General features: G+C 50.7%; 2 protein-coding genes across 2 annotated transcripts in view; both read left to right on the plus strand.

Moving 5' to 3' along the window:
* The window catches only part of LOC138797147 (zinc finger protein 345-like), a 165,366-nt gene extending 138,800 nt beyond the window's left edge, over positions 1–26,566 (plus strand). Inside the window, exon 9 of the transcript XR_011363894.1 lies at positions 26,083–26,566. The gene's annotated coding sequence lies outside the window, so the exon portion shown is untranslated. The remainder of the gene's footprint in view (positions 1–26,082) is intronic.
* LOC138797103 (zinc finger protein 345-like) lies at positions 14,407–25,302 on the plus strand. Its single transcript, XM_069976905.1, has 7 exons — positions 14,407–14,419; positions 16,746–16,852; positions 16,933–17,011; positions 17,250–17,326; positions 17,402–17,588; positions 23,593–23,787; positions 23,861–25,302. The coding sequence occupies exons 2-7, from the start codon at positions 16,778–16,780 to the stop codon at positions 25,054–25,056; spliced, it is 1,809 nt and encodes a 602-aa protein (XP_069833006.1). The 5' UTR covers positions 14,407–14,419; positions 16,746–16,777; the 3' UTR covers positions 25,057–25,302.
* Positions 26,567–26,973: the final 407 nt, after the last annotated feature.

The following is a 26,973-nucleotide window of genomic DNA, read 5'->3' on the forward strand; positions in this document are numbered from 1 at the left end:
GTTTCCTCCCTTGAGCTCGCCCACAAACATGCTCTGTCTCTCCCGATTCTGAGGGACTTACAAGCTGCACGCTCGGAGGTTAACGCCTCTTAGAGGCATCGTGGGGCCGTCTATTGCAGTCCTGTCGTAGTAAATTTTATGAAAATGGCAATAAGTGTGGACGCATTGTTGGCGAGGGCTTTAAGGGACAAACTGGCGCAATCGCATATATCCTGTATCCGGACCACTGCGAATGTAACTACCCATATCACCCCGGAAATAGCATCCACATTCCATTCCTACTACACTACCCTTTATAATCTTCTTAAACCCTTGGCCTCAGTGCCTGAGCCCTTCTCTCCCCCTCCTATTGCTACTCAGATCTCCAGCGATACGGCAGTAACCCTGGAGGAGCCGTTCGCGTTGCACGAACTCAATTGTGCTATTGCACAAACTCCCGGGAGGGAAGAGCCCGGGCCCAGATGGCCTGACAGCCCAATTCTACAAAGTGCTTCAGGATCCCTAGGCCCCACCATGCTCTCGGCCTTCAACTCCATATCCGACACCGTCCCCTTTCCGCAACACACTACTATGGCCCATGTCGCCCTTATTCCTAAACCGGGGAAGGACCCGCAGAACCTGCGGGAGCTACAGGCCCATCTCCCTCCTCAATGTGGACCTGAAACTTTATGCCAAACTAATTGCCAACAGGCTGAACCCACACCTGCCGGATCTCATCCATGCGGACCAAGTGGGTTTTGTACCAGGGAGGGAGGCCCGCGATAATACTCTCAAGACATTAGACATAATTCATTACGCTCAATCTAACAATGTACCCCTGATGGTTCTCTCTTTAGACGCCGAGAAGGCTTTTGATAGAGTCTCGTGGTCCTCCCTGGTACAAACCCTACAACGTGTGGGCATAGGCCCGTCCTTCCTCTCGAAAATTCTAGCGCTTTATAACACTCCCTCCGCTCAGTTGAAAATCAATGGCACGTGTGTCGGCACCCTTTTCTATTTCCAATGGAACGAGACAGGGGTGCCCCCTGTCCCCCCTCCTTTATGTCCTGATCATGGAAAATCTAATGTCCACCATCCGCTCTGACCCAGACATACGGGGGATCACCATTGGTTCCCACGAGTATAAATGCTCCGCTTTCGCGGACGACCTCTTGCTCTATATCACAAACCCACGCTTGTCCCTCCCTTCCCTTATGTCTCGACTAGACCGGTTTGGTGTATGGTCAAATTTAAAATTAACCTTGCTAAATCTGAAGCCCTCAATGTCTCCTTGGACAGCGCCACGGTGCGCTCTCTTCAGGAAAATTTTCCATTTGCTTGGCCCCCCGCAGGCATATCATACCTGGGCATACGCATCCCCCCCACATTGTCCCAACTCTTTGATGCTAATTTCCTGCCTCTGTTAGGCTGTTTCCGAACGGACCTGACAGCCTGGACCAAGAAAGATTTCTCTTGGTTCGGGAGAATTAATATCCTGAAAATGACCCTTCTCCCTCGACTGCTCTATCTCTTGCAGACCATCCCAGTCCGCATCCCCGTTTCCTTTTGGAAACAAGTGCAGCATTGCTTTTCTTCCTTCGTCTGGTCCCCTGGCCGTCCCAGAATCAGACGCGAGGTTCTTTCTCGTCCTAAGGATGCGGGGGGGGGGGGGTTGGTCTGCCAGATTGCCGCCTTTATTATCTATCTTGTGTCCACGTGAGGATCTTGGACATGTTTCATCATTCTACTTCCAAGCTGTGGGTACGGTTGGCACAGGCCCAGTGCCCTCGGCCTTTGTCCACGCTCCCATGGACATGGTCCCCTACCTTGGCAGACCGCACACCTCTGTCCTACACAACTCGCCATACTCTTGCATCTTTACCGGCCACCGGGTCTCCTTGTGCTCTGTTGGATAGTCGCGGTCCTATGACCCCCGTCACAGATAACCCTGACTTTTAACCAAGTATATCCGAGACCTTCTTAGGCACGCCCAGGGACACCCCTCTCCGCTTCTATCACGTGGTCAAACGGGGAGCACTGTTACCCTTATCCGACATTCTCCCCTCCGCACCCCCCTTGTCCAGACACCTGTTTGAGTATATTCAACTGCAGCATTTCTACACGACCACCTCACGTACTCACGCTCTCCATAATACGTTGTCGGACTTTGAAAAGTTGTGTGTGGCGCCTTCCTGTCCCCCACATGCCATCTCTCTCTCTTATCAACTGTTGCTCTCCTCTAGACTGGACCATCTGCCCTCCTTCTGCTCGGCATGGGAGACAGAATTGGGAAAAACTTTTACGCCTCAACAATGGTCAAAGGCTTTTTATCTATCTCACAAAGCTACTATGGCATGTAAGACACAGGAGACCAGTTATAAGATTTTGTCCCGTTGGTACCGGGTTCCAGCTGCCCTTCATCGCTGGTACCCCTTGGTCCCTGACATTTGTTGGCGTTGTGGGGGCGTGGGAGCACCATGACACACATTTGGTGGGGATGCCCAAATTGCGGTCATTTTGGCACACGGTCTTGCGCCTCATTAAGGAAATTACCGGCATCACTATCCCTAATACCCCTGAAGCGACGCTGCTTTTCATGTTCCCCACAGCCCAGTCGTGCTTCAAAAAATCTCTGGCACGCCATCTGCTCCAAGCTGCCAAGTCAGTCCTCCCTCGGAAATGGAAATCCGTCGACCCTCCGACTATTGACGAATGGTTTGCGGAAATAGCCCAGACACATCACATGGAGGACCTCATTGCTGTTACCCCGGCAGCAGTGAAGAGGTACACGGCCACTTGGGGCCAATGGCTCCTATTCCTAGATTCTGATAGAACCGCCACGGCCTGAAACCGTCCTTTTGTCCCTAGTTGCCCGAAGGGTGCCCCCCCCCCTTCTTTTGCCGCCAGGGACAGCCTCTCTTTTATGATCCTCTTGTTGTCTTGTCCCCTCCTGTCCGGTGTGTTTTGTTTGTCGTCTTCTTGCTTCTGTCTCCCCTATCTCTGCAGTACAGCTTGCATATGATAGTACATTGTTTTTGTAATGACTTATGCTGAGATCAACCGGAATACTGATCCCGTTTTTTTCTAGTCATGTTACGGATGTTGACATTCCTACTGTTCTTTGTTACAGTTCACGATTACGATTGCATTCTGTTCATTTACATCATTCCTTGTATTTACCCCTTCCCCCCAGAGGGACTTGCCGTCCCGAGTTCCCATTTGTATTGTATACTTTCTTTTCTTGTCTTTGAAAATAAAACTTTAAATTAAAAAAAAAAAAAAAGCTTTGCCTGACAAGCTCAGAGAGAGAGAGACAGCCACAGTCCTTGCACCACACAGAGGGAACTGATCCATCTACAAGGAGAATGGGAGGTGGATGGAACTCACTGATCCATCTGCCCCATTATACAGGCAGGAGAGATGCCAGCTCATGGGTATTGTAAGGGTTAGTGCCAGAGATATGTAATTTCCTTAACAAACACCCAACCTTCCAGTATATATCAGCTGCTGTATGTCCTACAGGAAGTGATGTATTCTCTTTAGTCTGACACAGTGCTCTTTGCTGCCACCACTGTCCGTGTCAGGAACTGTTCAGAGCAGTAGAAAATCCACATAGAAAACCTCTCCTGCTCTCCAGACTGGAAATAAAGTAATCTAAAAGAGGTTGCAGGGCCGTTCTATGGCCTCCCTTCCCTGCTTGCGCTCGCTTTGCGGTCACTGACCGACAGTGTGTAGTGTAGGGACTCAGGGGACCTGCACGTGGTACACGAGGCAATATGGTTTAATCAAATTATATACCTTCATCCTGGCGTTGGTTTTTAAATGTAGCCGAGAAGCATTAGGGCCCATTCACACAGAGCAAGAACGGTGGAATGCCGCCAGCCTCAATGTCTTAATGACACTCTATGGGAGGTGCGCACTGCATCTCTCGGCGCTGAAGAATGAACATGTTCATTCTTCAGCGCGGGGAGAGGAGCCGCGTGCGCCTCCCATACAAGGTCATTATGACACGGAGGCTGGCGGCATTCCGCCGTTCTTGCTCTGTGTGAACAGCCCCTTAGTGTCAGCCTCCTTTCTCTCCATGCCGTATAATCTAAAAGAGGTTGTTTCTGATAGGCAGGCTTTACAGGGAATCTGTCAGCACCGGGCCAGACCCAAGGTGCTGACAGTGTAGTATAGGTGTGCATGTTCACTTTCTACAAAGCCTCCCTGCAGTAATTTGTTTAAACTCCTTATAAACGCACTCTAACCAAGTGTCACAGAGTACTGGCTTGGCATTTGGGCCACACCTCGGCCCGCCTCACCCCATTTTCATGCATTTTACCCATTAGCCTGCCTCCTGGTTCCCGTCGTAGTCACGTTGTTGCACGTCTGCACAGACAATTCCCTCTGAGGGTGTGCTCCTGATAACACCATTCCTGCATGCACCATAGGGCGGAAGAGGAGGGTGCAGAGGGCATTGGCTTCAGGCCCTCAGCATGTGTGCACCGCACTTCTGCCCAACAACGCATGCACGATTAGCAACATAATGATATCGGGGAGCAGGAGGCAGCCGAATAGGTATATATGCATTAAAAAGGGGAGGAAGTAGTGGTGAGGCGGGCCGAGATGCGGCACAAATGCCAAGCCACCACTCCTCTTTGACGCTTGGTTAGACTGTTTGTAAAGTGGAAAAATCCCACTGCACAGAGGCTTTGTAGACAGGTTCAATGCACACAAGGGGATACACACGGTTAGCACCTCGGGTCCAGTCACTGACGGATTCACTTTGGGGCTATGTTCACACTGCGTATTTTTCCGTCCGTAGTGCAAACCGCGAATATACGCACGTAGTTTTGAGGTTGATGTGTTCACTTGGAAGTATACGATATACGCCCGCACAATGCACACTACGTATGAGCTTACGGCCGGATCATATACGGCGCCATGAAAAATGAACAAGACCATTGTTTGAGGACGGAAATGTTGTTAACTCACGGCCGTGGATTTCCATGCAGTCCCGTACGAAATACTTATTTCAGCCAAATTAAACTTGATTTTTCGATCCAAAAGGTTCTGTGTGTTTTATTGGGCTGGGCGAAGAATTCCAAGTAAATGACCTGTTTCAGATCACTACGAAACAAGCTAGGGAAGCATAACTCTACTACGGGCGTATGTTCGCAGTTTGTATCATCCGGCCGCATGTCGATTTTTCCCACGCCCGTAGTTTCGGCCGCACATGTACGGCGGCGTACAAACTACGGCCGGATTCATACGCAGTGTGAACATAGCCTAAAGCTTAAAAATGTAGAAAAATAAAAGACGGGGTACTGGGGTAATAATGGGGGAAGGTGGGGTTAGTGTTAGCCATTTTATACCAGCTAACACTAAGCCCTGACTCATGGATGCCATCTGTCAGCCTGTAAAGTAAAGATGACAAATTGAAAAAAAATAATGTTTTATTCAAAAAATAACCCCCCCCACCCCACACACACTCCTCGTTGATCACACTGGTCATCGACATTGTCCACCGAATCAGTCACAAGCCTGTTTACCAATATCTGAAAAACAAAAGGGGAGACACAAAAAAAGGGCAGGAGCAGAACACCCATCATTTTGACAGGTGTTTTGCACCTTACAATATGCAGCATCTTGCCAGATGCTGCTTACACTCCGGTACACAAGGGGTTAAGTGAGGATGCATCGCATCTCCACTTAACCCTTTGGTGCCATACTGAACAATGTGGCCCACGATGGGGTTGTGAGGATGCACTGTATCCACACCAACTCCCTAGTGGCCAGACCAATCTCACTCTTTACCCATCCCCGCAAGGAAGGGGGGTTTAAACGCCCCCTTCCTTTCTGGGATGGGTGCAGTGCGGGTAAAGCGTCCATACTCACCTTCAACATCTTCCTTCTCCAGTACCCAGCACACTGAGCTTTTAGTGTGCTGTGCTCTGTCTCTTCAAATCTACCATCAGCCACTCAGCGGCTGAGGCGGGGCATTGCTGCAGGCGATGACTGGCTGAGCAAAGACTTGTGCAGTGTCAGCTCAGCCAATCAGCAGCTGATCACCTCTCCCCCACCCCAATAAACACAATGAAACAACACCCCCAGCTCTCCCCCACCCCAATAAAAACATGAAACCATTTTTTTTTTAAATAAACTTTTATTACAAACAATTTAAAGATTAATATTGCACAGTGATCTGTCAGCAGGTTCTGGTTGTATAAACTAATAGTGTGTACAAGGCTTTTTATGCAATCAATATTATACCTTTATTTTGAAAATTAAGGTTATATTCACAGTTTTTTTTTGTATCCGATGCAGGGATATGTCGCAAAGATGTCTGAGACAGCCCATAGAGGTCTATGGAAGTGCCGGAATTCTGGACACTTTCCTGATGCACATCAGGAAAGTGTCCGGAATTCTGGTGACAGGCCAGGCTGGGTGCATGTGACAGGCCAGGGTGGGCGCCTGCATGGAGCTGCAGGCACCATGCCAGTGCAGCGGACACTAGACTGGGAGCACTAGGCTGGGAGCAGACCACAGGCATTCTTGGCAGCATTCCTCTAGCTACCCCCCCCCCCCCCAACCTCAGCACAATGATGATCGCTAAGTCCCCCGGGACCGCAGCAGTGATGTTTGCCGCCCCACCCATCTCATTCTCGCCAGCAGTGATAATTGCTAAGAAACAACTCCTCCCCCCCCCCACACCTATCATGTGTCACAAATCCGGAAAATCTGTCCAGATTTCCAGACCCATAGGGGTACATTAGTCATGGACACATTTCAGGATTTTTTCTGAAGGGCGTCTGTTCCGGAAAATAGGTCAGGATTTTTCACATTCTATCCTAATTTCATCCGAAATTCTGGCACAGACGCCCCCGTAGAACTATACAGGAGCACCAGAACTACGGATGCTTTCCTGATGCACACCAGGAAAGCATCCAGAACTCCTGACTTGGTGCCCCAGTGTTCCTTTTACAGACCTCACTGTGCAACGATGAGTTCCCCTTACCCACCCTCACCCCTGCCACCTGGACCCTACCCTGCAATAAGGAGCGCACCCCGTACCCTGATTGAGTAGCACCCCTTGTATCTCCCGGCTGTGTCAACGCAGAGCACATTGCACTACTTACTCTCCCCCGTGTCCCTGCCGATCCACAGCAATCCTCCACCCTGGACCCTTCGGAACCTCAAAAGTGCTCCCCTACTTCCCCTTCCCCTCAGGAGTAATACCACCAGGACCTCAGGAGTGATCCTCCACATCCCAACTGTCCCCAACTACCCCACCTCAGATCTCAGCAGTGAAGACATCAGCAGTGATGGACAGCCTGATCGAACTGGAGGTGGCCTGACCAGGAACCATGAGAACAGAAAATCCCCCTTCAGCTGGGGGCGACAGAGGGGGGGGCTGGGGCAGCTGGGGGCAACAGAGGGTGGGGGACTGGGGCAGCTGGGGGGAACAGAGGAGACTGGGGCGGCTGGGGGTGAATGGGGGGACATCTGGGGGGAACAGAGTGAAGTGGGGCAGCTGGGGGAGGGGCTGGGGGTGCCAGATGGGACTGGGGTAGCTGGACACACCTCCTCCCGGCCGCACATGGAGCTCCTCGGTCTCTGGAGGCCGCGGGGACTGCAGGGTAAGGTGATCGCATTGCTGCAGGCTCTGGGGCTGTACAGCAGGATTGGGGGTTTACATTGCACCCCCTGATCCTGCTGTAAAGCTCCAGGACTCATAGCAATGCGATCACCTTACCCTGCAGCCCCCGCGGCCTCCTCCAGAGATCGGGGAGCAGGGCTGTATTTACCCGTTCCGCTTGCTCTTCCCCCGGCTGCCAGTGTGCTGTGACATCTGGGGGCGCTCCGCTGCCGGCTGTACAGGGAGGCGGTAGTCCCCATGTGGCCGGCACTCTCTGGGACATGTCCTTCTCCCCTGCAGTACGGAGTGCACCCTCTGCTCCCGGGCACCGCCCACCTCTGACCCGCACACTGCTCGGGTTCAGATGGTCACTCCCCTGCGGCGGTAGAGTGACTGTGATGGGCGTCTCGCTCCTGGTGTTTGGCCGGTAGAGAATGCCGGCCACAAGAACCACGTTCAGCGGCCCCATGTTCTGCCTTGTGCAGCTCTTTCTCTCCTCGTGCACCTCACCGCCCGCAATGATTTTTACGATGAATTTACGATTTTCACAAAAATTCAAATCAATTCTAAAATTCTGGGCAAATTAATTGAATTTGATTAATCGCCCAGCCCTACGGTCTAGTGTGCCAACATACATTCCACACACATCACATGTCCCCTTGTGTACTGTAGTGCTTCATATCACCACACCATGCTGGGAGATGTAGTTCTACTGTGCCACTGCCTCCTCCTCCTATGCTGTCATCCTCTAATCTGCTGCAGAACTAAAACTCCCAAAATGATCAGCCTATAAGCATGATGGGGGTTGTAGTTCTGGATGGCCACAGGCTTCAAAACTACAACTCCCATCATGAGCTGTTAGCAGGACATGGTGGGGGTTGTAGTTTTAGGGGGTAATCTCACCTCTCCTGTCAATTTCCGGTCCTGTCAGGCTGTCACTGCTGATATTTTCACCGCTGAGGTCCGTCAGACCTGGGATGGAGGATCAGCCCCTTTGTCGGGGGACGGTTGGACTGCTGAGGTTCGGGTGGGGGTCCGGGGTATGGTGAGGTAGGGGGATCTTCGCCTTCAGTTGGGGGGGGGGGGGGTCAGAGAACTTCTGAGGTTCAGGGGAAGGGGGAGTGTGGAGGTGGACAGAGGGGAAAGCAAGCAGGGCGCTATACAAGGGGCACCACTCCATCGGGCTCCCGGTCAGAGGGGCACTCATCACTCTGCACTGTGAGGTCTCCCCATCTCACCCGCTGGGGCCTTCCTTTAAAGCTGCAGTTGGGCACCATGGCAACAATCCAGGAATGGGGGGCCCGATCATTAATCATTACAGCTGTCCAGGAGCCCAGGGCCGTCTTCATCAGTGAGGGGGGAGCTGTGCCACTCAGGGGGCATGATCTTAACTGCGAACCCGGGTGGGGGGGGGATGATGGGGGGAGGGTACAGGCTGGTTAGGGGCTGTGACGGCCAGCACCGCAGAGGTCCGAGGGGGGGGGGGGGGGTGATGGGGGGGAGGGTACAGGCTGGTTAGGGGCTGTGACAGCCAGCACTGCAGAGGTCCGGGGGGGGGCGGGCATAGTCGATCATTACAGCGATTCAGGAGCAGAAGCCCAGAGCCCGTCTTCATCAGTAAGTTCAGGGGGGGGGGTAGTTGTGCCACTCAGAGAGCCGGATCATTACTGCGGTCCTGGGTGGGGGTGGTTGATGGTGTCCGGTCTTTGTGAACATCACTGGGGGGGGGGGGGGGGGGGCCCGGTGGGGGGGGGACGGGGAGTTGGGGCTGTGGTGGCCAGCACTGAAGGTCCAGGGGACAAAGGGGTACGCTCAGTGCCACAGGGTGGGGGTAACACTGCTGGCGGCTGGGGTGCACTGGGCTTTCAACCAAAGTAATGGATCCACACACCCCTGACCCTGCAGATCATCTCACAACAGTGCATCCACACACCCCTGACCCTGCAGAACATTGCATACCAGTGCACCCCCCCCCCCCCTGCAGACCATCTCATAACAATGCACCCACACACACTGACCACTGCAGAGCATCACATAACAGTGCACCCACAAACCTCTCCCTGCAGAGCATCACATAACAGTGCACCCACAAACCTCTCCCTGCAGAGCATCACATAACAGTGCACCCACAAACCTGTCTCTGCAGAGCATCACATAACAGTGCACCCACAAACCTGTCCCTGCAGAGCATCACATAACAGTGCACCCACACACCTCTCCCTGCAGAGCATCACATAACAGTGCACCCACACACACACTGACCCTGCAGAGCATCACATAACCGTGCACCCACAAACCTCTCCCTGCAGAGCATCACATAACAGTGCACCCACACACACTGACCCTGCAGAGCATCACATAACAGTGCACCCACAAACTTGTCTCTGCAGAGTATCACATATCAGTGCACCCACAAACCTGTCCCTGCAGAGCATCACATAACAGTGCACCCGCACACACTAACCCTGCAGAGCATCACATAACAGTGCACCCACAAACCTGTCCCTGCAGAGCATCACATAACAGTGCACCCACAAACCTGTCCCTGCAGAGCATCACATAACAGTGCACCCACAAACCTGTCCCTGCAGAGCATCACATAACAGTGCACCCACACACCTGACCCTGCAGAGCATCACATAACAGTGCACCCACAAACCTGTCTCTGCAGAGTATCACATAACAGTGCACCCACAAACCTGTCCCTGCAGAGCATCACATAACAGTGCACCCACAAACCTGTCCCTGCAGAGCATCACATAACAGTGCACCCGCACACACTAACCCTGCAGAGCATCACATAACAGTGCACCCACAAACCTGTCCCTGCAGAGCATCACATAACAGTGCACCCACAAACCTGTCCCTGCAGAGCATCACATAACAGTGCACCCACAACCCTGTCCCTGCAGAGCATCACATAACAGTGCACCCACACACCTGACCCTGCAGAGCATCACATAACAGTGCACCCACAAACCTGTCTCTGCAGAGTATCACATAACAGTGCACCCACACACACACTGACCCTGCAGAGCATCACATAACAGTGCACCCGCACACACTAACCCTGCAGAGCATCACATAACAGTGCACCCACAAACCTGTCCCTGCAGAGCATCACATAACAGTGCACCCACAAACCTGTCCCTGCAGAGCATCACATAACAGTGCACCCACAAACCTGTCCCTGCAGAGCATCACATAACAGTGCACCCACACACCTGACCCTGCAGAGCATCACATAACAGTGCACCCACAAACCTGTCCCTGCAGAGCATCACATAACAGTGCACCCACAAACCTCTCCCTGCAGAGCATCACATAACAGTGCACCCACAAACCTCTCCCTGCAGAGCATCACATAACAGTGCACCCACAAACCTCTCCCTGCAGAACATTGCACCCACACACACTGACCCTGCAGAGCATCACATAACAGTGCACCCACAAACCTGTCCCTGCAGAGCATCACATAACAGTGCACCCACAAACCTCTCCCTGCAGAGCATCACATAACAGTGCACCCACAAACCTGTCCCTGCAGAGCATCACATAACAGTGCACCCACACACCTGTCCCTGCAGAGCATCACATAACAGTGCACCCACACACACTGACCCTGCAGAGCATCACATAACAGTGCACCCACAAACCTGTCCCTGCAGAGCATCACATAACAGTGCACCCACACACACTGACCCTGCAGAGCATCACATAGCAGTGCTCCCACACACCCCTCAAAACAGTGGTTTACCTCCTGCTGATCATATACACTGCACTCACTATACTGCTGCCTCATGAAAAGCGGGAAACCAGCCGCCTCATAGAAAACCGAGCAGAGGAAGATAGCTCCTCCCACACATGAGGCTGGTCACATGGGCATGACGTCATCAAAGGTCCTCAAGACCTACCTGTGGCAACTACATTCTAGCCTCCACCACCAGATACAGAGCAGCTCCTGGTCGGGCAGTCACTGCTGTTGTGTTGTGTGTGGAGATCTCTGCTCCTCAGTGTGTGACCCCAGCAGTAAGGTAAGCTTACAGGAGGAGGGGTGTTACATTGTGTTACTATCAGTGTGTGACCCCAGCAGTAAGGTAAGCTTACAGGAGGAGGGATGTTACATTGTGTTACTATCAGTGTGACCCCCCAGCAGTAAGGTAAGGTTACAGGAGGAGGGATGTTACATTGTGTTACTATCAGTGTGACCCCCCAGCAGTAAGGTAAGCTTACAGGAGGAGGGATGTTACATTGTGTTACTATCAGTGTGACCCCAGCAGTAAGGTAAGCTTACAGGAGGAGGGATGTTACATTGTGTTACTATCAGTGTGTGACCCCAGCAGTAAGGTAAGCTTACAGGAGGAGGGGTGTTACATTGTGTTACTATCAGTGTGACCCCCCAGCAGTAAGGTAAGCTTACAGGAGGAGGGGTGTTACATTGTGTTACTATCAGTGTGTGACCCCCCCAGCAGTAAGGTAAGCTTACAGGAGGAGGGATGTTACATTGTGTTACTATCAGTGTGTGACCCCCCAGCAGTAAGGTAAGCTTACAGGAGGAGGGATGTTACATTGTGTTACTATCAGTGTGTGACCCCCCAGCAGTAAGGTAAGCTTACAGGAGGAGGGGTGTTACATTGTGTTACTATCAGTGTGACCCCAGCAGTAAGGTAAGCTTACAGGAGGAGGGATGTTACATTGTGTTACTATCAGTGTGTGACCCCCCAGCAGTAAGGTAAGCTTACAGGAGGAGGATGTTACATTGTGTTACTATCAGTGTGTGACCCCAGCAGTAAGGTAAGCTTACAGGAGGAGGGATGTTACATTGTGTTACTATCAGTGTGTGACCCCAGCAGTAAGGTAAGCTTACAGGAGGAGGATGTTACATTGTGTTACTATCAGTGTGTGACCCCCCCCAGCAGTAAGGTAAGCTTACAGGAGGAGGGATGTTACATTGTGTTACTATCAGTGTGTGACCCCCCAGCAGTAAGGTAAGCTTACAGGAGGAGGGATGTTACATTGTGTTACTATCAGTGTGTGACCCCCCAGCAGTAAGGTAAGCTTAAAGGAGGAGGGATGTTACATTGTGTTACTATCAGTGTGTGACCCCAGCAGTAAGGTAAGCTTACAGGAGGAGGATGTTACATTGTGTTACTATCAGTGTGTGACCCCCCCAGCAGTAAGGTAAGCTACAGGAGGAGGGATGTTACATTGTGTTACTATCAGTGTGACCCCCCAGCAGTAAGGTAAGCTTACAGGAGGAGGGGTGTTACATTGTGTTACTATCAGTGTGTGACCCCAGCAGTAAGGTAAGCTTACAGGAGGAGGGATGTTACATTGTGTTACTATCAGTGTGTGACCCCCCAGCAGTAAGGTAAGCTTACAGGAGGAGGGATGTTACATTGTGTTACTATCAGTGTGTGACCCAGCAGTAAGGTAAGCTTACAGGAGGAGGGATGTTACATTGTGTTACTATCAGTGTGTGACCCCAGCAGTAAGGTAAGCTTACAGGAGGAGGATGTTACATTGTGTTACTATCAGTGTGTGACCCCCCCAGCAGTAAGGTAAGCTTACAGGAGGAGGGATGTTACATTGTGTTACTATCAGTGTGTGACCCCCCAGCAGTAAGGTAAGCTTACAGGAGGAGGGATGTTACATTGTGTTACTATCAGTGTGTGACCCCCCCAGCAGTAAGGTAAGCTTACAGGAGGAGGGATGTTACATTGTGTTACTATCAGTGTGACCCCCCAGCAGTAAGGTAAGCTTACAGGAGGAGGGGTGTTACATTGTGTTACTATCAGTGTGTGACCCCAGCAGTAAGGTAAGCTTACAGGAGGAGGGATGTTACATTGTGTTACTATCAGTGTGTGACCCCCCAGCAGTAAGGTAAGCTTACAGGAGGAGGGGTGTTACATTGTGTTACTATCAGTGTGACCCCAGCAGTAAGGTAAGCTTACAGGAGGAGGGATGTTACATTGTGTTACTATCAGTGTGTGACCCCAGCAGTAAGGTAAGCTTACAGGAGGAGGGATGTTACATTGTGTTACTATCAGTGTGACCCCAGCAGTAAGGTAAGCTTACAGGAGGAGGGGTGTTACATTGTGTACTATCAGTGTGTGACCCCAGCAGTAAGGTAAGCTTACAGGAGGAGGGGTGTTACATTGTGTTACTATCAGTGTGTGACCCAGCAGTAAGGTAAGCTTACAGGAGGAGGGATGTTACATTGTGTTACTATTAGTGTGTGACCCCCCCCAGCAGTAAGGTAAGCTTACAGGAGGAGGGATGTTACATTGTGTTACTATCAGTGTGACCCCAGCAGTAAGGTAAGCTTACAGGAGGAGGGGTGTTACATTGTGTTACTATCAGTGTGTGACCCCAGCAGTAAGGTAAGCTTACAGGAGGAGGGGTGTTACATTGTGTTACTATCAGTGTGACCCCAGCAGTAAGGTAAGCTTACAGGAGGAGGGATGTTACATTGTGTTACTATCAGTGTGTGACCCCAGCAGTAAGGTAAGCTTACAGGAGGAGGGATGTTACATTGTGTTACTATCAGTGTGTGACCCCCCAGCAGTAAGGTAAGCTTACAGGAGGAGGGGTGTTACATTGTGTTACTATCAGTGTGACCCCAGCAGTAAGGTAAGCTTACAGGAGGAGGGATGTTACATTGTGTTACTATCAGTGTGTGACCCCAGCAGTAAGGTAAGCTTACAGGAGGAGGGATGTTACATTGTGTTACTATCAGTGTGACCCCAGCAGTAAGGTAAGCTTACAGGAGGAGGGGTGTTACATTGTGTTACTATCAGTGTGTGACCCAGCAGTAAGGTAAGCTTACAGGAGGAGGGGTGTTACATTGTGTTACTATCAGTGTGTGACCCCAGCAGTAAGGTAAGCTTACAGGAGGAGGGATGTTACATTGTGTTACTATCAGTGTGTGACCCCCCCAGCAGTAAGGTAAGCTTACAGGAGGAGGGATGTTACATTGTGTTACTATCAGTGTGACCCCAGCAGTAAGGTAAGCTTACAGGAGGAGGGTTGTTACATTGTGTTACTATCAGTGTGTGACCCCAGCAGTAAGGTAAGCTTACAGGAGGAGGGGTGTTACATTGTGTTACTATCAGTGTGACCCCAGCAGTAAGGTAAGCTTACAGGAGGAGGGATGTTACATTGTGTTACTATCAGTGTGTGACCCCAGCAGTAAGGTAAGCTTACAGGAGGAGGGGTGTTACATTGTGTTACTATCAGTGTGTGACCCCAGCAGTAAAGTAAGCTTACAGGAGGAGGGATGTTACATTGTGTTACTATCAGTGTGACCCCAGCAGTAAGGTAAGCTTACAGGAGGAGGGATGTTACATTGTGTTACTATCAGTGTGTGACCCCAGCAGTAAGGTAAGCTTACAGGAGGAGGGATGTTACATTGTGTTACTATCAGTGTGTGACCCCAGCAGTAAGGTAAGCTTACAGGAGGAGGGATGTTACATTGTGTTACTATCAGTGTGTGACCCCCCAGCAGTAAGGTAAGCTTACAGGAGGAGGGGTGTTACATTGTGTTACTATCAGTGTGACCCCAGCAGTAAGGTAAGCTTACAGGAGGAGGGATGTTACATTGTGTTACTATCAGTGTGTGACCCCAGCAGTAAGGTAAGCTTACAGGAGGAGGGATGTTACATTGTGTTACTATCAGTGTGACCCCAGCAGTAAGGTAAGCTTACAGGAGGAGGGGTGTTACATTGTGTTACTATCAGTGTGTGACCCCAGCAGTAAGGTAAGCTTACAGGAGGAGGGGTGTTACATTGTGTTACTATCAGTGTGACCCCAGCAGTAAGGTAAGCTTACAGGAGGAGGGATGTTACATTGTGTTACTATCAGTGTGTGACCCCAGCAGTAAGGTAAGCTTACAGGAGGAGGGGTGTTACATTGTGTTACTATCAGTGTGTGACCCCAGCAGTAAAGTAAGCTTACAGGAGGAGGGATGTTACATTGTGTTACTATCAGTGTGACCCCAGCAGTAAGGTAAGCTTACAGGAGGAGGGATGTTACATTGTGTTACTATCAGTGTGTGACCCCAGCAGTAAGGTAAGCTTACAGGAGGAGGGGTGTTACATTGTGTTACTATCAGTGTGTGACCCCAGCAGTAAGGTAAGCTTACAGGAGGAGGGATGTTACATTGTGTTACTATCAGTGTGTGACCCCCCAGCAGTAAGGTAAGCTTACAGGAGGAGGGGTGTTACATTGTGTTACTATCAGTGTGACCCCAGCAGTAAGGTAAGCTTACAGGAGGAGGGATGTTACATTGTGTTACTATCAGTGTGTGACCCCAGCAGTAAGGTAAGCTTACAGGAGGAGGGATGTTACATTGTGTTACTATCAGTGTGACCCCAGCAGTAAGGTAAGCTTACAGGAGGAGGGGTGTTACATTGTGTTACTATCAGTGTGTGACCCCAGCAGTAAGGTAAGCTTACAGGAGGAGGGGTGTTACATTGTGTTACTATCAGTGTGTGACCCCAGCAGTAAGGTAAGCTTACAGGAGGAGGGATGTTACATTGTGTTACTATCAGTGTGTGACCCCCCCAGCAGTAAGGTAAGCTTACAGGAGGAGGGATGTTACATTGTGTTACTATCAGTGTGACCCCAGCAGTAAGGTAAGCTTACAGGAGGAGGGGTGTTACATTGTGTTACTATCAGTGTGACCCCCCCAGCAGTAAGGTAAGCTTACAGGAGAAGGGATGTTGCATTGTGTTACTATCAGTGTGTGACCCCAGCAGTAAGGTAAGCTTACAGGAGGAGGGATGTTACATTGTGTTACTATCAGTGTGTGACCCCAGCAGTAAGGTAAGCTTACAGGAGGAGGGATGTTACATTGTGTTACTATCAGTGTGACCCCCCCAGCAGTAAGGTAAGCTTACAGGAGGAGGGATGTTACATTGTGTTACTATCAGTGTGTGACCCCAGCAGTAAGGTAAGCTTACAGGAGGAGGGATGTTACATTGCGTCACTATCAGTTTGTGACCCCCAACAGTAAGGTAAGCTTACAGGAGGAGGGATGTTACATTGTGTTACTATCAGTGTGACCCCAGCAGTAAGGTAAGCTTACAGGAGGAGGGATGTTACATTGTGTTATGTGTGAAATAACTTTTTCCTTCCTGTACAGGACACAAGGATCTGTACCGGGAGCAGCGGTTCATGATGGAGGATCAGCGAGCAGGTGATAGATGTCCCCGTCCTCTTTATTTCCAGGACTGTACAGAGAATCATCAGGTAGGGGGTGCGGAAGGCTCCTCACAATATGACAAGGATCAAGTTTCATATGAGTTCTTATTTTTTTTCTGTCTGTTTAGAGGGAAGATCTGATCGATATCAAAGTTGAGTTTAAACTTGAAGCACAAGAGGAGACGGATTTCATGGCCGATCAGCAGTGTAAGGGGGGGGGGGGGGGGGGCATTGGCTGCAAAAGTAAAACCTGTTTTACTGGTCCCCTTGATCCTCCTCCTCTCATCCTCCCATCTTTCTCCTCCTCCTCCCCCCATCTTCCTCCTCCCCCCATCTTCCTTCTCCTCCCATCCTCCTCCCCCTCCCATCCTCCTCCTCCTATCCCCCTCCTCCCGATGACATGTAGCAGTGTATAATGGATTGGCTCCCTGTGTGTTCCCTACAGATGGAGGCAGTGACAGGAATCCACCAGAGAGGTGTCCCCGTCCTCTGTATTCCCAGGACTGTCCAGAGGGAAATCAGGTAAAGTCTTTTAAACATTTGGTCATGAAGGGATTGAAGGACAATTTAACTTTTTTTTTTTTATCATCTGTTTAGGGTGAAAGTCTGATTGACATTAAGGCCGAGGTGAAAGCAGAGGAGGAGGAGATCGCCTTAGAGAATCAGCAGATAGATGTGACTAGTATAAAAGTGGAGGATGAAGCAGAAGAAGAGAGGATGATGGGCGATCCCCCGTGTATGAGTGAGGTGAAGGAGGAGGAGACGCCGGGAGCTGCTATACCAGGTATGGGAGGATGGAGTTACAAAGGGATATAAGGGGGGGCTCCACCTTACAGCTACATTACAGTAACCCCCCCCTGTGTATATATGTATAGTGCAGTATAGTGAGGGGGGGCAGGGATATAAGGGGGGGCTCCACGTTACAGCTACATTACAGTAACACCCCCCCTGTGTATATATGTATAGTGCAGTATAGTGAGGGGGGGCACAGGGATATAAGGGGGGGCTCCACCTTACAGCTACATTACAGTAACACTCCCCCCCTTCCCCTGTGTATATATGTATAGTGAGGGGGGGGCACAGGGATATAAGGGGGGGCTCCACCTTACAGCTACATTACAGTAACACTCCCCCCTTCCCCTGTGTATATATGTATAGTGCAGTATAGTGAGGGGGGGGCAGGGATATAAGGGGGGGCTCCACCTTACAGCTACATTACAGTAACACTCCCCCCTTCCCCTGTGTATATATGTATAGTGCAGTATAGTGAGGGGGGGGCACAGGGATATAAGGGGGGGCTCCACCTTACAGCTACATTACAGTAACCCCCCCCCCCCGGGGTATATATGTATAGTGAGGGGGGGGGGGCACAGGGATATAAGGGGGGGCTCCACCTTACAGCTACATTACAGTAACACTTCAAGCCTTTCCCATAGGAGCGATGCCAGTGATCTCTGTGATGCAGGTGATCTGTTTGCGGAGTTCTTTTCAGCACTACAGATCCCAGCATTTTCCCAGCTTTGCAGTTTACCAGTTTACCTACATTTTGCTGTTTTTAGGGTGCACACCACTTTAGTTGTCTAGCACAAAAAAGTTTGTGCATGACTAGGGTAGTTGCCAAGGCCCTTCCGCCCTACTAAGGCCCCCCTTTCTACCACTCTGTCCCCTTCCCTTCCCAATAACCACAGACACCGTTCTGGAATTAAATGGCCACAGCAGCTGTTTATTACACCAAGTATAAAACATATCAAAACTGTAACATATTTATTTTGACGGGGCGGTCCTCGGAGCCCCAAAAATCCCCTCAGGCGGCTTATTAAAACTTGACCCCAACTGCACTCAGGATTTGCCTCTGGCCTACGGGCCACATAACCCAGAGGCACCAACCAAGCACCTGTGTGCGTATAACTGTACCCCTTTTAATGGTGGCAAACTACAGCCGCCCAGCCCAATAATTGTATTTACTTTTCCCAGGAGTCCGGAACCACTCCGAGGTCCCCTCCCACCACGACCAAGTCCACACCAACCCCGAGGACCCCCACCGCCACAGACGCCAACTCCTGACCCCTTAGGTGTTGGCGTCCCGCCACACTCGGAGCCCCACATCAATCCCGTCCCGGACACCCAGCAACCACATGTCTGTGCCTACAGCGTTTAGGTGTACCCCATCCCGCCTCCAGTATGCTCCAACACCCGCCTCCAAGTCCATATGCCGTATAGCCACCACCCCATTACGCGCCATAAATCTCCCCATGGCTCTGTTCACTTTAACTTGCGCCTTGTTAATCCGCGCTACCGAGCGCCCCCCCCCCCCCCCCGCCACACCTTGCGCGGCACTATGTCCGACCAGACCGTCACTTGCTTCGGAAACTGTGACCATAACCGAAGAAAGTCAAACTTCATGTCGGCCACCAGCTCCCTGATCGGTCGGGCCCCTAAATCGTTCCCCCCTACATGAAGTAACAGCACATCCGGCTCCCTATCCAACCTTACATAACGATGGAATTCCGGAAGCACTCTCCTCCACATCATGCCTCTCTCCCCCAACCATCGAACCACCACCTCCGCACGTGAAATGCCCAGTTGCCGTCCGTCCGGCCGCACCGCTGCACGTAACGCTCTCCAGTATACAAAAGAATGTCCAAGTATCCACACCAGGTCCGCTCGGGACCTGAGAAGGAAACAAAACAGATAACCAACAACTTGCACAACACCCCGTAACCAAAACAATCGAGGCTGACCGAAGGGCAGCCTCCACAATTCCTCCGGAAACGGATCCCCCCTCTCGTTCGCGTCCGGAACCAGTGACCGGAAACGATCCCTCTGTGAACGAGAGAGAGAATCAGCTATGGAGTTAGAAACGCCGGGCACATGCACCGGCGTCACCCAAGCGTTCAACAACAAACACTGCAATACTAGATGCTGTAGCAACCGCACCACCGGGGGGACGATGCCGACAACCCGTTAATTGCTGAAACCACGCTCATGTTATCACAGTGAAATCGCACTCTTCTTGTTCCTGAACCTGTTCCCCCAAATGGTAACCGCCACCACTATGGGAAACAGTTCGAGCAACGTAAGGTTCCTTACCAGCCCTGCCCTCTGCCACGACTCCGGCCACAAACCCCAACACCAACTCCCCTGCAAAAACGCCCCGAAACCCCCAACCCCAGCCGCATTGGTAAACAAATCCAAGTCCGGCGCCTCCACGACCAAGTCCATCATCAGCGACCTCCCGTTATACGACGCCAGGAACGACTCCCACACCCCCAGGTCGTCCCTCAGCTCTCGCCGTAGCCGCACAAAATAATGGGGGCATGTGATACCCGCCGTCGCCTGGGCCAGGCGACGACAGAAAACACTCCCCATTGGCTTGATCCGACACGCAAAGTTAAGCTTGCCGAGGAGGGACTGCAACTCCCTGAGAGTCACCTTCCGCAACCCCTTTACTCTCCGCACTACCGCCCTGAGGTCTACCAGCTTATCCTCCGGCAAGCTGAACTCCATGTGCACTGTGTCGATCCGTATTCCCAGAAAGTTCAAAGCCGTAACCGGACCTTCTGACATTTCCACCACCAGGGGAACCCCAAAGTCCAAAAAAAAACCCTCCAACGTACGCAACAAAACCGAACACACCCTCGAATCCGCTGGGCCAATGCACAAAAAATCATCCAGGTAGTGGATGACCGACCGGATGCCAGCCACGTCCCTCACCACCCACTCCAAAAACGTACTGAACGCCTCGAAGTAGGCGCAGGACAGCGAGCATCCCATCGGCAGACAGCGGTCCACAAAATAAGCCCCTTCCCAAAAACAGCCCAACAGTGGCATAGAATCTGGGTGGACCGGAAGCAGCCGAAAAGCTGCCCCCACATCCACCTTTGCTAACAATGCCCCCCTTCCATACAGCCGCACCCACCGCAACGCCTCGTCGAACGAGGTATACACCACCGAGCAAAGCTCCGGGTCTATCCCGTCATTCACAGAGGAGCCCTTGGGGTATGATAGGTGATGAATCAACCGAAACTTGTTCGGTTCTTTCTTCGGCACCACCCCCAAAGGTGAAACCCGCACACGGGGGCGCCCCGAACGGACCCACCATCCGTCCCAGAGCCACCTCTTTCCCCAACTTTGCAGACACCACCCCCCGGGTGAGCCTCCGCCGATTTCAAGTTACGCCGCCCCGCTGCCCCCCCTTCCGAGACTCCAACAGACGGAATACGAAACCCCACCGCAAATCCCTCTTCCAACAAACCAGCCGAAGCACGATCCGAGTATCTACTTAGAAACCCCCGCATTGCCTCCAGACGCACCGGCGTCACCCCCTTTTCCAACCGCGTCCCTCCCTCCTTGCTGCCTGTTCTTCTTAAAACAGCGCGTCGCCCCATGGGTACCCCCGCAGAAGGAGCACTCGTGCTTGAACTTGCACCTAGCTCCGTACTTACAACTTCCCTCGTTAAAGAGGAAACACAGCCCCCGTTGAGCCGCCGTTGAATGTCCGGGCTGGCTAGGACCTCCAACGGACCCTGGTAAGGACTGGGACCCCACCCCCGTGCGTACTGGTGCCGTCACCCGCAGCCACAAGCTGGTATCCTTGTGATCCCAACAAATGCTGAGTCGCAAAGCCTTCCGCTGTCTGAAACCAGTTAGTAAAAGTTCGAGGTATCAACCGATACCTCTTCTTTTCCTCCTTGTCCTTTTTCTCCTCAGACGGCTTCACCTTATCCAGGTTAAATTTCTCTAGCTGCAATAGTGACAAAATCTCAACATATTCCCCCCGCCATACCTTCTCCCGCACTTCCGGCTTGAGGTGTGCCCCCAACGGCCCCTCAAAACACACATACACCCTCCCCGTCCACCTCCGTTTCCCTGCCCTGGGCCCTATCCAACCCCCCTCCGCCACCAGAGGCCGGCGTCACCAAACCTTCCCCACTCCCGCTAGGCCCAGCCACACTGCCACTCACCCCCCGGACCCCCGTCCACGCAGGTACTGGTGATCCTCCCCCGCCCACTCCCGGGCCAAAACCAGCCAACAAATCCTTCAGCCCATACAACAATGTCCCCAAACCCCCCAGCTGCGCGTTCCCCAACCCCCCCAACGCAGGCGCTGCTACAGCTGCACACTCACCCGGCTGTCTGGGACCGGCGGGCCTAACAGCGGCCGACCCTGGATCCGGACGCACGGCTTCTCCTCTCTCCTGGGCCTCCGGTCTGCGTCGGCTGACTTCCGGTGACTCGCGGTGACCAACATCCAGCACCACCTGACGGCTGACTTCCGGTGGCTGACGCTGGGGCACTTCCGGCTGAGGCTGATGACGTCGCTCATCTTCGTCACTCTCGCAACGCTCAAAGCCCGCGTGGCTCCGCCCCCTCACCTCCGCTGGCGAGTGGCGCCGATCATCCCGAACCAGGGGAACCCTGTTCGCAGTCCTCCCCACGCCGAGAGGCCGCCGACTGCCTGCTCCTGCCTCCTTCCTCTGCTGCTTCTCACCGCAGCGGTCCCCCGCCGAGCTGGCGCTCTTCTCCCTCCAGGCCTCGCTGCACCAGCCGCTCCGGACCCCGATCCACCCGCGACGGCATCTGAAGGAGGGGAGAGGACTTCTCCCCTCGGCTGCGAGTCCCGCCTTGTAGAGGGATTCCTCCCGGATCCTGCACGCCGGGCGGAAGCGGCCCTGCCCGCGGCAGAACCCGGAGGGTCCCTAGAGGGGCTCCCGATTCAGCGTCGGACCCGGGGGGTCACTTCAGGGCTAAGGCGCTCAGGAGGACGTGACCTCCTAGTCCGTCTCGTAGGGGAAGGAGCTGGCGGCGCCGCTTCCCCGGACCCCAGCAGACCTTGGAGTTGGGTCTGCAGCCATTCCTGGCCCCGCTCATCGGCCATCCTCCTCAGCCTCTCCATCAGAACCTCGGCAGACATGAGGCAAGCAATACAGTGCAGCAGTACAGGTAAGACGATTTCTGCCTGCTAAACCACAATGGGTGACCACCCCCACTCGTGGCTAACTTTTATACCCCGGCCCCTTCAGCTACTCCCCCCTCTTCCTTCTGACCAACCACCTATTCTGTTTACTTCTCCACACTCACTTTTCCTCCTCCCCCCTTGTGCACGTGCTCCCCACCTGCTCACACTGAGCCTGTTGCCCCCCATCTGACCTGCTACTGGCCTGTCAATCCCTGTCATGAGGGACTCCCCTTATGCTGCGCACTAGTCCGTCCCCACTTTACCAGATTGTAAGAGCTTTTCACACTATATGACAAATGGTAATGTAGCCGGCTCTTGTACATTACGGGCAGTGGTAGAATCCCAGTCTGTACTCATGGAGTGAATGACCCCCTTCTTTTTCTTCTACTTTACCCACTACACAATTTCTGTCTTTGTGTCTATCAATTCTTTTATATACATAGATAGAGAGAGATGAAATAACCGTGTCTCCTTTCCCCTATACTGCTCAGAAGAGGCTGTTGTTTCCTTGTCCTTGGCCAGGTGATCACTGATTGGTGTGATGTCAGTGGTGGGCGGGGTTACAGATGGCTAGTTACAGTTTGCCATTGACAAAAGACGATACAGAGATCACTTGACCTCTGTCTCAAAAGGGAGGGGGAGGACAGAGAAGTGGAGACAGAGTGGACCAGGAAGTGAGGATTTCCAGCAGCTTCAGGGTGTGAGTCAGGATGTGCTGCCGACTAACCGACCCATTCATGGAATACAAACTTACTACTCACAACTTACTTTCTCTACTTTGTAGTTTGTTTGTTCTTTAGGGAAAAAATACCTATTTTACCCTTTACAGGAAATCCCAGTGAGAATATTGTGCTACTGCTGAATTATAAAGAAGAGCATGAAGGTGCGAAGCAGCACTCCTCAGGAGAAGCCCTCCTCCCCCTTACTGTATATCCAGGATGTCACACTACAGATCTATCATATAATCCTCCTGACCATGAGGAATCTTCTCCCGACCACTCGCACACTGCGACCACAAGGACAGGTGAGGAGGGGGTGGGCAGGATTTAAAGAGAGAAATGTGGAAAGTTATATAAAAAGCTCAATTCTTTTAACAGACAGAAGTCACACAGGCGAGAAGACATATTCCTGTTCAGAATGTAAGAAATGTTTCTCAAGGAAATCCGTTCTTGTCAGGCATGAAAGAATTTACAGAGTTAAGAAGCCATATTCATGTTCAGAATGTAAGAGAGGTTTTCCCTGTAAATCAAGTCTCGTTAAGCATGAAAGAATGCACACAGGAGAAAAGCCATATTCATGTTCTGAGTGTGGGAAATGTTTTAGGAAGAAATCCCAACTTGATATACACGAGAGAAGTCACACAGGGGACAAGCCATATACATGTTCAGAATGTGGGAAATGTTTTTCAAGTAATTCGGCTCGTTTTAGACACGAGAGAGGCCACAAAGGAGAGAAGCCATTTTCGTGTTCAGAATGTGGGAAATGTTTCTCGGATAAATCTGTTTTAGTTTCACATGAGAGAACTCACACAGGAGAGAAGCCGTATTCCTGTTCAGAATGCGGGAAATTGTTTACACATACGTTCCAACTTGTTATTCATAAGAGAAGTCACACAGGAGAGAAGCCATATTCATGTTCAGAATGTGGGAAATGTTTCTCAAATAAATCTGTTCTTGTTAGACATGAGAGAGGTCACACAGGAGAGAAGCCATATTCCTGTCCAGATTGTGGAAAATTGTTTACACATTCATCCCAACTTGTTATACATAAGAGAATTCACACAGGTGAGAAGCCATATTCCTGTTCAGAATGTGGGAAATGTTTCTCAAATAAATCTGCTCTTGTTAGACATGAGAGAGGTCACACAGGGGAGAAGCCATTCTCATGTTCAGAATGTGGAAAATGTTTTTCAGATAAATCAGTTCTTGTTACACATAAGATAATTCACACAGGAGTGAAGCCATATTCCTGTCCAGATTGTGGAAAATTGTTTATACATTCATCCCAACTTGTTATACATAAGAGAATTCACACAGGTGAGAAGCCATATTCCTGTTCAGAATGTGGAAAATGTTTCTCAAGTAAATCTGTTCTTGTTAGACACGAGAGAATTCATACAGGAGAAAAGCCATATTCCTGTCTAGAATGTGGGAAATTATTTCAGCAGAAAGGACATCTTGTTATACACGAGAGAATTCACACAGGAGAAAAACCATATTCATGTTCAGAATGTGGGAAATGTTTCTCAAATAATTCAGATCTTATAAAACATGTGAGAGGGCACACAGGATAGAAGCCATATTCATGTTTAGAATGTGGGAAAATTTTCATAAGTAAATCCCTACTTGCACAACATTTGAGAGGTCACACAGGAGAGAAGCCGTATACATGTTCAGACTGTGGAAAATGTTTTACAATTAAAAAAAGTCTTTCCAAACACGAGAGAGTTCACAGAGGAGAGAAGACATATTTATGTTCATAATGTTGGAAATGTTTTACACATAAACCAGTTCTTGTAACACGCTTGAGAAGTTACGAAGGAAGTGAAGCCATATTCCTTTTTTTTTTTTTTTTTTTTTTAATTCAGATGAGTTTATTGAAAGGTTAAATGGGGATACAGAAAGGAAGAGGGGGAGGCAACATACAGGATTATATCACAGTGAACAGAGCCACAAATAACCTCATGAATAACATGGTCATAAGCATGTTGCAGAAAATCTCCAGTAACATAACATCTATCGGGTTAATAATACCCGGCCAGCTTAGACAGCCCAACTAGATAGAGCATAGCACTAAACATATAACAGTGCAATGCAACATTAGGGCTTGGTAACAGACCTTGATATAGTTGCTGAAGGGTCACTGAAGAGTAATAGACATAGATTAATCCAACAAAGAAAAGAGCGGGATAGAAGGGAGAAGAAGAAGAGGAGAGCCAGCACAGCCCCGGACTAGGAGAGGAGGGGATGCCAACAGTGAGAGTACAGGGCAAGACCGTCGCCATAGTATCCGCGGTAGTCATGATTAAGAGGTAGAATGTGTGAGATAAGTAGGCGTATCCATGAACATCATCCACTTAGACCAGATAGCTGTGGCAGAAGGGGGGGCGTGTTTATGCTCGGCGCGAAGCCATATTCCTGTTGAAAATGTTGGAAAGGCTTTTTACTATCGCAAAACTAAGGAATCGTTAGAGAAGTCACACCGGAGAGAAGACGTCTTGACTTGTGGATAATTCAAACATTTCTTTACAAACAAATCACATAGAAAAGAAACCGCTTGTTCTTGTCTGGAATGTGAGAAATGTTAATGCAGATAGGAGGCTGTGATCTGTGAGCGGGATCCATGGGGGAAAAGAACAGAGACGGCTGTGATCTGTGAGCGGGATCCATAGGGAAAAAGTACCGAGGAGGCTGGGATCTGAGCGAGTTCCATGGGGTAAAAGTAGTGAGGAGGCTGGGATCTGTGAGCGGGATCCATGTGGGAAAAGTACTGAGGAGGCTGGAAGTTGTGAGCGGGATTCATGGGGAAAAAGTACTGAGGAGGCTGGGATCTGTGAGCGGGATCCATGAGGGAAAAGTACCGAGGAGGCTGGGATCTGTGAGCGGGATCCATGAAGGAAAAGTACTGAGGAGGCTGTGATCTGTGAGCGGGATCCATGGGGGAAAAGTACTGAGGAGGCTGGGATCTGCGAGCGGGATCCATGAAGGAAAAGTACTGAGGAGGCTGGGATCTGTGAGCGGGATCCATGAAGGAAAAGTACTGAGGAGGCTGTGATCTGTGAGCGGGATCCATGGGGGAAAAGTACTGAGCACTATTTTTTTTTTTTTTTTTTTTTTTTCTTTTTCAATTTATGAGAAATATTTGATTTTAATTGATGTAATATATATATTATTTGTTAGAATTAATTTTTTCTTGCCTGGCTATGCCTCGGATTCCTGGTGCTGCCCCTTAGGTCGTCTATATTATTTTTATACCATCCGCTAGATGTGGCAGATTATGGTCTAAAATAAATCTTGATTTGTATCTGTATCGTTGTGGATTGTTGTTGTGCTGCTGTTGTGTGTTTTGTAAAAAAAAAAAAAAAAAGGAAGGATAGCCAATCAAATCATCAGAATTATATGGGTTGAATAAAGGTAGCAGCACATGCAGCAGTTGTTATCTATCCACAGGGGGGAAGTGAGGAATGTAATAATGTAATACCGCTGCAGGG

The sequence above is a fragment of the Dendropsophus ebraccatus genome, chromosome 7 (assembly GCF_027789765.1).
Source record: "Dendropsophus ebraccatus isolate aDenEbr1 chromosome 7, aDenEbr1.pat, whole genome shotgun sequence".
NCBI classification, from domain to species: Eukaryota; Metazoa; Chordata; class Amphibia; order Anura; family Hylidae; genus Dendropsophus; species Dendropsophus ebraccatus.

What these genes read in the sequence shown, in the direction of transcription:
- LOC138797103 (XM_069976905.1), top strand. Translation starts at nt 16,778, where the DNA reads ATGATGGAGGATCAGCGAGCAGGTGATAGATGTCCCCGTCCTCTTTAT. An exon ending in GCCGGGAGCTGCTATACCAG is followed by an intron (nt 17,589 to 23,592) that starts GTATGGGAGGAT and finishes TACCCTTTACAG; the next exon opens with GAAATCCCAGTGAGAATATT. An exon ending in CACTGCGACCACAAGGACAG is followed by an intron (nt 23,788 to 23,860) that starts GTGAGGAGGGGG and finishes TTCTTTTAACAG; the next exon opens with ACAGAAGTCACACAGGCGAG.